This window comes from Ursus maritimus, unplaced genomic scaffold, assembly GCF_017311325.1.
Source record: "Ursus maritimus isolate PB19 unplaced genomic scaffold, ASM1731132v1 scaffold_18, whole genome shotgun sequence".
NCBI classification, from domain to species: Eukaryota; Metazoa; Chordata; class Mammalia; order Carnivora; family Ursidae; genus Ursus; species Ursus maritimus.
The window spans coordinates 53,854,512-53,867,019 of record NW_024424230.1 but is presented as its reverse complement, the minus strand read 5'-3'; the positions used below and the strand labels follow the sequence as shown (position 1 = coordinate 53,867,019).

At 38.5% G+C, this 12,508-nt stretch overlaps 1 protein-coding gene across 3 annotated transcripts in view; it reads left to right on the top strand.

The window, feature by feature from the left end:
• The window catches only part of L3MBTL4 (L3MBTL histone methyl-lysine binding protein 4), a 417,564-nt gene that overhangs the window by 90,288 nt on the left and 314,768 nt on the right, over nt 1-12,508 (top strand). For all 3 annotated transcript variants that reach the window (XM_040632703.1, XM_008690190.2, XM_008690182.2), the window contains one exon: nt 4,447-4,501. In XM_040632703.1, the coding sequence (XP_040488637.1) occupies nt 4,447-4,501 (55 nt within the window). The remainder of the gene's footprint in view (nt 1-4,446; nt 4,502-12,508) is intronic.

The following is a 12,508-nucleotide window of genomic DNA, read 5'->3' as shown; positions in this document are numbered from 1 at the left end:
TATTATTACCTCTCATTTTCTATAGGTCAGACATCCAGGCGTGACTTAAATGGATTTTCTGCTTAGGGTCTCAAAGGGTAAAATCAAAATGTTGGCCTGGCTGAGATCTTTTTTGGGGCTTGGTGGCCTCTTCCAAGCTCATGTGGTTGTCACAGAATTCTGCTCCTTGTGGTTATAGGATTGAGGTTCCTGCTTTTTTGCCGGCTCCAAGAGGCCCTGCCGTTCCTTGTCACGGGCCCTCTCACAGATAGCAGCCTGCTCTTTCAAGGCCAGCAGGAGATCCTTCTGCTTTAGTCAGCTAAGGTGGAGTCATCTATTGTAATGCGGTCAAAGGACTTTGGATCTGCACATTTGAAACTTGGTGGAGGGACATGTGGGTTCATTGCTCATCTTGTCTATGAGATTGAGAGCGGGTTGGTAGGTGTCAGAGTGAACAGGACAGGGGGACGCAGGAGAGCAGCAGGGATGGTTGCACACAAGAGGCGGGAAGGCAGAGGCGAGGCCAGAGTGGTTCAGGGAGAATGGGCGAGGGCAAGGTTGTCACAGTGAGGGTGAGAATGTGATAAGGAGTGGGGGACAGCAGAGTACATTTAAGACTTTATTCTTTCCTCAGTCAACCATTCAGGAGTAAACATCTATCAGATGATGGGTGGTCCAGTGCACAAACACAGAACGTTCATCTGTGCCTTAAAACCCAGCGCAGTTCCTCTCATATAATAATTGCTCAATAAATGTTACTTATTATTATTTTTAAAGATTTATATATTTGTTTGAGAGAAAGAGAGAGAGCATGAGAGAGGACAGAGAGAGTGCACAAGCAGGGGAGCGGCAGGCAGAGAGAGAAGCAGGCTCCCCGCTGAGCAAGAAGCCCAATGCGGGACTCAGTCCCAGGACACTGGGATCATGACCTGCGCCACCCAGGCATGTGCCCTCAGTAAATGTTTTTTAAATAGGTAATTAACTCGGTAAGGATTTAAGATTCTTCTCTACTCTCCCCTTTGAATTCTTCTTTCATCGGAGATTCTGTTCATTTGAGATATGTTTCTTCAGTCGGTAAACACAAATAGGTAGGCTAACTGAATTTTTATTAAGTCTGGATATATTCTTGGCAGTTTGAAATCTGGCAGAACACATGATAGCTACCATGGGGAGTCCGCCACGTGTCATGTGATGCAATAAGGTTTCACCCGTGGATCTCAATTCAGTAAGGAAGTTAACATTATCTCCAAATCACGGATCAGAAAACTGCGGCTCACGGGAATGAAATCCCTTGCTCAGAATCACACCACTAGTAAGGTGCGTTGGGGATTGGACCTCAGACGCCTGACTTTAAAACTTGAATAGAAGATAACTCGCTTATTGTATGTAAAACACTGAATAGCCTAAGGAATCATATTAAAACACAAGGTTGTCATAATTAAAACAGCATGTTACTGCAAACTGAAAAGATAAGCTAAAGAAACAAAAGAGAAATGCCAGAAGCAGAAGCAAATGCACATGGGAGTTTAGTATATAGTACACCCATGTCAGGACAGGTGAATAGCCACCTAGCAAAAATATTGGGTGTTTTCTTCACACTATATCTTGGCTCAAATTCAGATTTATCAAAGATTCAAATGTAATAAATAAACTGTAAATGTAATAGACATAAACAAAATAGAAGGTTTTATAATTTGGGGGTAGAAAAGGATTTTCTGTTATTCAAATCTAGAAGCCATGAAAGAAAAGTTTGGTTATTTCTTAAACAACAAAAATCTCTGCATACCATAAAAAAGTGAAAAAAGACAAATGGCAAACTTGGAAAAAAAGAATAATGCATCTCATAATGTAGACAAAGGACTAATCTTCCTAATTTATCAAGACCCAAAGATGAGTAATCGTTCCAACAGAAAATGGACCAAAGATGTAAAGGATATTTCACAGAAAAGGAAATACAAGTGGCTTTTAAATATACAAAGTGATCTTAAGTTTCTTCATAATGAAACAAATGCAAATTAAAACTATAGCGAGATATTTTTCACTCATCATCTTGGCAAAAATCCAAAAACTTGATAACACACCTTGTTGACAAGGCTATGGGAAAACAGGCCCTAATCCAAGGCTGTCGAGTGGGGTAGCTCATGTGGGGGTTAGCCACAGGAAAACATGAGTCTCTGTTGACCAGCAGTTTCACTTCTTTTTTTAGATTTTTTAAAAGATTTATTTATTTATTTGAGAGAGAGTGAGCAAGCATGAGAGAGAGAGAGAGTGAGCAAGAGTAGCAGGGGGAGGGGCAAAGAGAGAATCTCAAGCCGACTCCGTGTTGGGCATGGAGCCCAGTACGGGGCTTGATCTCATAACCCTGAGATCAAGACCTGAGCCAAAACCAAGAGTTTGTCACTGAACCAACTGAGCCACCCAGGTGCCCCTGGCAGCTTCAGTTCTGAGAAGTCATCCCATAGACATCCTCGCACATACGCAAAATGACGTATGTGCTAGTTTTTCACTGGAGTGGTATATGACTGGAACAAAGGATTAGAAACAACCTAAACATCCATAAATATGGAACCAGTTAAGTAAATCATGAAATATCCGTTCAGTATAATACTGTGCAGCTGTGAAGAAAGAACGAGAATGCTCTTCATAACCTGATAAAGATCTCTGAGGTATTTTGTTCAATGAAAAGAGAGGGAGAAAACAGTATTATGATGTGCTACCTTTGTACGTCAGAGCAAGAGAAGGAGAACATGTATTCATGTTTCTTTGTATTTTTATAAAGAAAACCTTGCAAGGACATATTAGGTCTAATAACAGTGATTACTGGGTGGAGGTGCTGAGTTGGTCAGTTGGAGGAGGATGGGTGGGGAAGTTTTCACTGTACCACTTCTTTCTGTGTATATTTTTACCTTGAACCATGTGAATTCAAAAAACAAATATGTATAGGAAGATACCAAGCTAAGGCATCTCAAGGAATGTATCACAATCAATTGTATATGGCTGTATCGGCAGGTGGTCACCTGGTTTGCTTACCTGTCAGTAAAGAAACATTAATCACATATCTCAATATATGTGGATTACTTGTTTATTTGACAGTTGTGTGATTTACTATTTTACAATTATGTTTTGTACCTCAAAGCCATAGACCAAAAAAGAAACTAAAACTGTGTAATATAAAAATGAAATTAACAGTATTTATTTTAACAGTTACAAACAAGTTTGATCTCATTAAAATATTAATATGCATGATTCTTTTTTGAAAGCTTGATTCAAAGCTTTATGTTGCCATTATCTGAAGTCTGTTTTTTTAGGTTCGGCTGTGATGGTTGTCATAGCCAGGATGACTGAGTAGCCTGGTTTGTCGAGAACCTAGGGGTTTCCCACACATGTACTTCAGTGCTGTGACTGGTCAGTCCAGGGAAAAGGGGTCAGTCAACCTTGTCATAGCTTAAAAAGATATATCCCAAAGATATATAGGACTAACTTGAAGAAATGATCATTCGCCAAACCTACTACGTCATGACACTCATTTCTCAGCATCTCCCATCAATTATGTGAAGATTTTTGTGTATTACACCTGCTGAATTTTCATCTTCCCTGATGACAACCAGTTTTTCTTGGGAACCAATCAAAAGTATTGCATATTTATATTTCCAAAATTAAGTTCAAAGCCCACTGAAACGCTTCATTTGGAAGATTTTAAAATTGGGAAACTGTTCCCCAATTTTTAAGTGTATAATTGTGAGTTTGTATAGGGGGCATACATTGTTTATGGCCACAAAATTATATAAGTGAAACACATTTCTGGATGCCCATTAACAAATGCTCTTTGTTACTATGAGTATCTTTCAAGAAGTTATTCCCTTATCTTTGTTAGGTGGTTAGCCTTCCCTCCAGCGTTGCTATGAGAGCTTGCTCTGTGGAGAGTAGCTCAGCCATGTTCTTGTTCGGCACTTGTGTTTGTCATAACCAGTCTGTGGTTTTTTTCCCAGAAGAATCTTTGAAGTCCTTTGTCTCTTCTCTGCAGGTCAGTTTGGCTAAAATTAGATAACGTAATCTTGACTGAGCCTTAATAAACTGTCATAGATGCCAGTAGGTTGAAGGAAAAAGTAGGTACGTTGGAGAGCTTGGCTTTGGTGTGGAACTTGCCTCTTCCGTCAGCTGGCTCTGGCACGACTTTCACACCCACGCAGTAGGGAGGCGCCCTTATCAACTTCAGTATTAACGTTATTGAACCTTAGTCTCTCTCCTATTTTAGCCAAACAGTACTAAAGGATTCTTCCCATTTCCAAATGAACATGGCGTGCCCCGTGGGGTATTTGCACACCCACCGAGGGCACTGGCTGCTGATGTATTATGCCTGTCTTTACGGTGTTTTTCATGGCGTGGCTTCCTGCACACAGAAAAGTTCATTTCTGGTGTGTCAGACAGTTATCCAAAAGTGTCTAAGCCACGTTTTCTGTGTTCTAGGAGCAAGCTGAGGAAGAAAAGAAGCCCAGGGATGGTGCAACCCCGTTGAGTCACGGTAATCAACACCATCCTTTGTAGTTTTAGTACACAGTGAATAACTTTTAAATGAAGTTTTTATTGGATAGCTTTCATTGTTTTATGTTTACTTAAGTCTATAATCATAGTATCATTTATTGACATTGTGTTATATACTCTTCTATAGATTTTATCAGAGTCATCTAAGATTTCTAAATATGTACATCAAGAAAAATTTGAAGCTCTGACCTCATTTATTTGCCTTTTAAAACTGCTTTAAGTAAAACAACTTCCGATTTGTAAACCTTCCCTGTGAACAAGATAATAAGAGATGCTACTTAGTTTATTATAATTCTTTGCTTGAGCTCTTCCCAGAGTAGTTTAATCTTCTAATGATTGCATTTGGACTTTCCCATTGAAGTCACGTTTTAGAGGAGATTGTTCATTTGCTCTAAAATGAATATCCCTCATTATGGTTATTAATACGTCAGTAGGTTTTAGATACCAGCTTTTTAATATTCAGCTAATTCTCTGATGTTTTAAGTTTATTGTTTATTTATTTTTTTAAGAGAGAGCACAAGTGGGGGATGTGGGGGAGAGGAAGAGAGAGAATCTTAAGCAGGCTCCATGCCCAACGTGGAGCCCAGCACAGGGCTTAATCTCACAATGGTGTGTTCATGACCTGAGCCAAATCAAGAGTCGGATGCTTAACCGACTGAGCCCCCAGGCGTCCCTGTGATGTTTTAAATTTAAATCAATAAATGCAGATGGTATTTCTCTGGAATATATATTCCATTATTTTGTGATTATTGCTATATAAGCAGACAACTGTTATTAAATTTTCTGTAAAATGTAGTTGAATGTCTAATGTTTGTGCTACTCTCCATAGGAAGGAAGCATACACATTTGATAAATCTTTTCTAATGATCTTTTAAACGTATGTTAAATATTTGTTGAGTAAGCTTTTTTTAATAAACAATGGGAACAACTAAAAATACATTGAAAAAACGACAAGCAAAAATTGAGGTTTTTAAAGACCATTTTATATTGCTTAGTTTTGGGACAAAATATTGAAAATTTGTGATCTTCCATCTGGGACAAAATATTGAAAATTTGTGATATTCCATCTGAATGCTTTTAAAATAAAAGTTGTTTTCTGCTATAAGCAAAATATGTTGCTTTAAATTCTTTTCTTCTCTTGCTGTCAGCCAGTCCCATCATGTTCTTTGCTGAAAAAGCAAAATAGAGTGCAGTAATTTGGTAATTATGTAACTTGATGTTCAGCTCCATTGAAATACACTTTAGTTATGCAACACTGGAATTCTAGAAATAAATTTGGACTGTACCTGGCCCTAACAGCGGGATTTTTTTAAACATTCTTTCTTTCTTGTGAAAGAGGTTGTGATTTATTATGTTGTTATTCTCCTCTGCAGCTATATTTTCACACTAATGCAAATTGTTTTAGATTCTTTTATTCCATGGTTGCCGCATTTATTCTAGAAAAAGAAGAGGCAGTTAAGCCAACAATTTAAGAATATTCGGTCTTCAAAACTAAGATCTTTTAGTAATTTAGTATTAATAGTTCCATTTTAGCCAAATATGTTTATTGTAAATAGTTTTTCAGTTTTAATAGAAAGTGACTTTTGCCGTTGTTTTTCCATTGTCAGACTAGTTTTTATGGCTAGTGGTCCATTCTCTAAAGTTTCAACTGTGGTTTATTCTCAGATCTGAGGTTGTTGCTGTTTGCCTCAACTGTTGAGCATAGCTACATGTTTAGAAGAAGGATGGGCTTTAGTTTGCGCACACAGATGCAACAAACTGCTAGTGGAAATGGAAACTGAATTATCTGAGGGGCTTTTGAGGTACTGCTTTTAGTGGGATGAAGGAAACTATTCCCTAAATTGCCTATTGTTGTAATATTACAGTGGGGGTTTTCTTTGTATAATTTCTGGAAATTGTTTTTTTCTCTAGGCTGCTTGCAAAACAAAAGAAGATTTAGTCACTTACCTATGTCTTAAAAATAATAACAAAAGAAAAGCAAAAAAATTGTACACATACATATTTATATGTGAACAGAAAATTGTATTGAAAACAAACATTTAATTCTTAGTCCTGATTTAACAAAAAGGAGGACATTTCTGTGGAAATCATTACAAAATAATTTATTGAGAGCATAATCTGTGCCACTAATACTGACTCCCGTGTTATAGATGCTGAGGCTTTGAGTGGCCCTTTGACTTCTCCAGGGTAAACAACTAGTGAATGGTGGATCCAGTATTTGAACCCACATGTAGTAATTCTAAAGCTTACGCCCTTTCCACTTTACCTGCTATTTAACATACTCCCTTCTTTGTAGCTATGAAGACAAAAGTAGAAAAAATGAATCTTGTTTAGAAATGTGATGGGAAAAATAACTGCTAGTAATTAAGGTGCTAATGCTATGTAATACAGCCGTCTGTCCATGAGAACTGGCTGAACTAGATTTTTCCTGACATAGTCATGCCCTGAGATTTATTTTGTTTGGTTCTTTTAGAAGCTTTCTGAGCTATAATATTCCTGGTGATTCAAAATTTTAACAGTTGTCTTGGATACCCCTAAGAAAAGGTTTGTTTTAGTAAGTATTATTTGTTAATAATCATTTATGACTGAAGGTAACCCATTAGTATTGTCAATCACTCCATAATCCCAGACCTCTACATTTGAAGTCTCCAAGATAAAAACAGCTCATTTCTTCAGTGGGGTGAGTGATTGGGCTTTCCCCCTTCTAAATTTTAAGTGTTCTTTTTAATAATGCTTATATTTGTTTGGTTGAGTGTTGGGGCAGTGAGGTCTTTATAAACATAAAAGGAGTAGAAGGAATCATAAAGGAAAATGAGATATACGCACATCCAAATTAAACTTGTACATCAAAGAACATCATAATAAAAATTAAAATGGAAATAAAACAGCAACTATTTACCACAACTACTGACAGGTGGTCCATACACACAATGGATTTAGAAGAAATAATGAGATACACTAAGATCTCAATGCAGAAACAGACAAAAGACATGAACAGGAAATTCATGGAAGAGGAACTAAAAGTAGCTAAAACAGAAATGTGTTAAATACATTTAGTCTTACTAGAAAGCAAAGAAATACACATTTAAATGTAACAAACATTTTTTTGCCTCCTAATTAACAATAATTAAAAACTTGCTGATACTGCTTGCTGATGGGCTGGGGGAACTGGCTTTCAGTATACCGCTCTTGGGAGCGCAAGTTGTTCCATTGTTTTGGGGAACATACTGATGGCATTTATGAAAAGTGTTAAACATTTTCTTCAACTCAGGAACCCCACTTTTTGGAATTTCTCCCAATGGAATAAGCCATCTGCATTGAATTTATGCATATGATATTCATTGTGGTACCAATTATAAATGGAGAAAAGTTGGAAATAATGTAAATGTCCAGTGAATTTGGAATAGGTAAAACACTGTGGTACAACTGTGTGTAGACAGTTGTGTGGTCACTTAAGTGCTTTTGAAAAACATAAAATTACATGGGAGGGAAAGCTTATGATAATCTATTAGGGAGGGAAAAAGCTCAGGATAGTAATCTCAGTGATGGTTGAAAAAAAATCACGTATCTATAGCATAAAAAGAAAGATGTTAACAATGATTATCTCTAAGTTGTGAAATAAAAGAATGCTTTCTATCATTTCCAAGGGTTTTTGTTTTGTTTTGTTTTGTTTTTGTTTTGTAATTAGTAGGTAATCATGGTACAGTCAGGTAAATATTGAAAAATTAATTTGGAAACTTCTGAACATTAAAAGTTTCAGTTAGTGGAGTGGAGGATGTTGTTGGAATGTCTGTTTTTGGATTTCTTCCTTTTTTTGTAAGTAAACATTCAATTTTGGAATAATTTTAGATTTGAGAACAGTTGCATAGTGCAGACAGTCCTGTATGCCCTTCACTGAGTTTCTGCTAACATCCATATCTTATATGACAGTAGGACATTTGTCAGAACTAAGGGATTAACATTGGTACATCACTATCAATAAACTGCGTACTTCATTCAATTCCACCAATTTTTCTACTAGTTCTTTTTCTCTAGATTATCGTTAGAATCCTCTGAGCATCTGGCAGTTGACTGTCACCTGCTACTGAACCCTGCCTCCCCGTGTTTTGCTTCAGCCCAACAGAACGTGCAGTCTAGACCTTGCTGTCTGAAGAACGGTGTCTTCTGCCTGCAGGCTGCTGCTTCTGGCCTTATCCAAGTCGTTGGCTCCTTCAAAACCTCATTATCTTCTCTACTCTGCTTATTTTGTATTTTTCTCCCTCTTCTGTTTTCTCTCAGCATACCCTAGGGCATTTGGCTTTTAAAAATTAAGTTATATAATATGTTACGTCTCCCACTTAAATTGGGTATCTTTTAAAAAGGCTTGTGATCAGGTCCAATCTGGCCAGTAGGACTTACTGTTTAGTATACTGAAGTAATAATTTACTAGAGCTCTGAAGAATTAATTAGCTCAATGGCCCAAAGAAGAATTAACATAGCTTTCAAAAGTGCTTAACTTACTTTCAGGGAGTAGTTTCGGTGCTGGGGGATATGGTTCATTAAGTGATTCTAAAAGATTCAAAGATGGTCCTTTGAGCATTATCCCTGGAGTCTTTTGTTAGAGTAACTAGTTTACTTTCTGGGTGTAATGACAGAAATAGTTCCTTGCAAAGTAATTATATGTCAGTGGAAATAATACCCACATTTTTAAAACTTTGTGAGAGGTCTGTTCATTCTCACCAAAATAGTTCCTTACCTAAGAATGGACAGCAACATCAGAAAAGGGAAAACCAAATCTATTTTACTTTAGTCCGTTCTTATTTTAAAAATGGCATTTACTGTCATTAAATGGATAGCTAAATGTTTAGGTATTTGACAACTTTGAACCTAAGGAATTAGATTTGCATTGAACCATGTAACTGTCACTGGATGATAAGCAGGGGACTTCTTTGTCACTAATACTTTTCTCGGGGGAAACTTTAATAAAACGCATCTAGATGCACTTTAACAAAAATAAAACAAAAAAAGATGTTTTCTACACACAGACACACAATACTACTCTGTAAAAAATAGTTTTTAGTATATATTTTCAAATAATTTATTTGCTCTTGAGAGTGGTTTGTAAGTGAGCTTATCTTTGAACTTAAATAATAAAGTTGTCAAACCTCCTCTACAGTTCTGTCCCTTCTGGGTGAATTAGCCGTAGTGTGAATACACACTCTCACGAAGGAAAGGAGCACGTTTATTTTCTTCCGGGACTCAGTCAATAGATGATATCAATTAATAGAACTGTATAAAGCGCAAATATAGGGGAAGGGCCTGTATTCATAAAACATTTTATAAAGATTTTATGTGCCATGTTAATTCTTTAAAATATGAAAGCAGACATCATATTACATCATATTACAATTTTTACCTCATTAAAGACCTTCCTGAGAAAGCCTCCGGATTATTTATGTTCTCAAGCTGTCCTGTGGAGGAACCTCTGCTACTTCTGTTATTACAGGTGCCTGGTGGATAATAAGAGTGTTGAATTCGGGAAAGGGGACCCAGTGCCCTGACTTTTAGATTGATTTAGCAAAAGAAAATGTCACAGAGCAGTGCTTAGCTCCAGCGGGGGTGTCTGAGAAGCTTCGAGCGCTGCAGGCCTCATGGCTGTAAGGAGGGCCGGGCCTCGGCCTGCAACCCTCTCCTGCCTGAGCAGAACACCCCATCGTCTCCTCCTGAGGGTCTTCCTTGTTCTGTTCCTAAAACCAGAGACTTTTGTTTCACCAAAGGATTCTTTCCACTAATGTGCTTTGCTGTTTTAAAGCATATTTGATTTTTGTTCAGCATAATTACCTTTTGCTACTGAGATTAAAGCTGCTACTTTGGGGGCATTTCAATATTCGTTTGAACCTAAAATGTTTCCTGTGAAATATTTAATTTGGACTATGGGCTTATTTGCTGACATGCCTGTGTTTAATGACTACTTCATCTCCCTGCGCTCTCTTAGCACCGTACAGTGAAAGCATTCTTCTTTCCTTAAATACATTTCTTAACAATTTGGAACTATTTCAAACTTACGGAAAAGTTGCAAGTACAGCTCAGAGACATTTTTTTCCCTGAATTACAGAGTACATTGCCAGCCTGATACCTCATCACCCCCAAACGCTTGAGTATGTCCTACAAACAAGATCGTGCCCTGCCCAGCTATAGTACGGCCATTGAAGGCAGGAAGTAAAAGTCGATACCTTACTGCCAGGCAAGCTGCAGACCCCACTCAGGTTTCACCAGTTACCCTGATGATGCCTTTTGGGGGGAAGGGATCCAGTTCAGAACACGGCTTGCGTTTAGTTATTTGCCTCTCCAGGCTGCTCTGCCTGGACCAGCTCCACAGCTTTCCCTGGGCTTGACCTCGATGCTCTTGACGCTCGCGGGCCAGTTATTTTGTAAATGTTCCTCATTTGGGGTTTGTCTGGTATTTCCTCATGATTGGACTCAAGTTGTACATCTCTGGGGAATATCACAGAAGTGATGCTTTTTTCCCCCCTTGGCCTCCTATCAGATGGCACACAATTATGATTTGTCCCATTTCTGATGATAACTTACTTTGATCTCTTGATTCAGCAGAGGTCTGCCAGGTTTCTCCACTGTAAAGTTAAGTTTTCCTTTGGAATTAGTAAGTATTACAGGGAGGAAATTAGAAACTCTAAATATCCTATTCTTCACCTTACTTACTTATTTTCTCCCTCTCTTTCCTTCTTTCTCTCTTTCCTTCCTCCTGTCCTCCCTCCTTCCCTTCCTTCCTTCCTTCCATCCATCCATCCATCAATCCGTCCATTCGTCAATCTAATTTATTTATTTCAGTATGGACTTGTGGTTCCTTATTTTTTATTCATTGGATTTTAATCAGTTTCTGTCAGTATTTTGGAGCCAAATTGACCGATGTTTGGCCAGTAGGAGCCCCTTCAAGTTGGTGTTGGTGTCTTTTTGGTAGGTCTGTATTATTGTTTGAGCACTTCCATATTTTGTAATTCAAGATGTTTTAGACTCATCGTGTACTCTCCTTGCCTTGAATCAGTAATATCTCCAGAGAGCTCTCGTTCTTTTTCATGGTTGGGGTTAAGTGTGTTCGTTGCTCTTAGGTTGTCATTGCTCCCAGGCCTTCTCAGTGGACACAGCTAAGGAATATCTCTTCATATGTTTATACACACACATCTACATACATACAGAATTATGCATACTGTACACATACACACACACATGCTTCATGTCAGCATGTATTTTTATTTATATCGGTCTCTCTGTATCCTGAAATCTGTGAATTCACAGTGGTAGCTCCATTTCCAGTCTGATCCCTCAGGATTCATTCTAGTTTTCCCCTTCATAGATTTGAATTTCAGCTTTTGACAGTGAGAAATGTAGCTCCCGTTATCTTTAGTATATTTACTTATTTGTTAAATCCTCCATTTATCCTCCCATTATCTTTAGTATATTTGCCATTTGCTAAATCAACCATTGTTGCTACCACCCCTCCCTGGCACGTGTGACCACCTTGCCTAACTCAGTCTCCACCCCCAGGGCTCCCCCCCTCTTAGATGTCATCCTCAAGCTCTTTTGCTCAGGCCCTCTCTGCAGGACACCATTCTTACCCTAACTGGGCTTTTCTCCTCTGCACCATGCTGCCCATCCAGGGGGCGCCCTCCTTGCTGCATTTGGGCTCTGACTCTACACTCGGGGCCAGCTTCCCAAGTGGATGCCCTCAACACCTCGTTTAGGATTCCTCTACCCCCTGCTCTGTTGCCATTGCTTCCCTCCGTGGTGACACCCCCCCACACACACACCCTGCCGGGTTCTCAGACTCTGTACTAGACTCCCCCACATGTGGCTACTTTCCTTACAGACCCTCACCCTTCCCATCCTTCCTTGTGGATGCCTCCCTATTTTGTCACATATGGCTTTAGAACAGGGGAAGGGAGGGACAGACAGAAAGAAAAGAGAAGGGGAAGGAGAAGGCCAGGAGGAT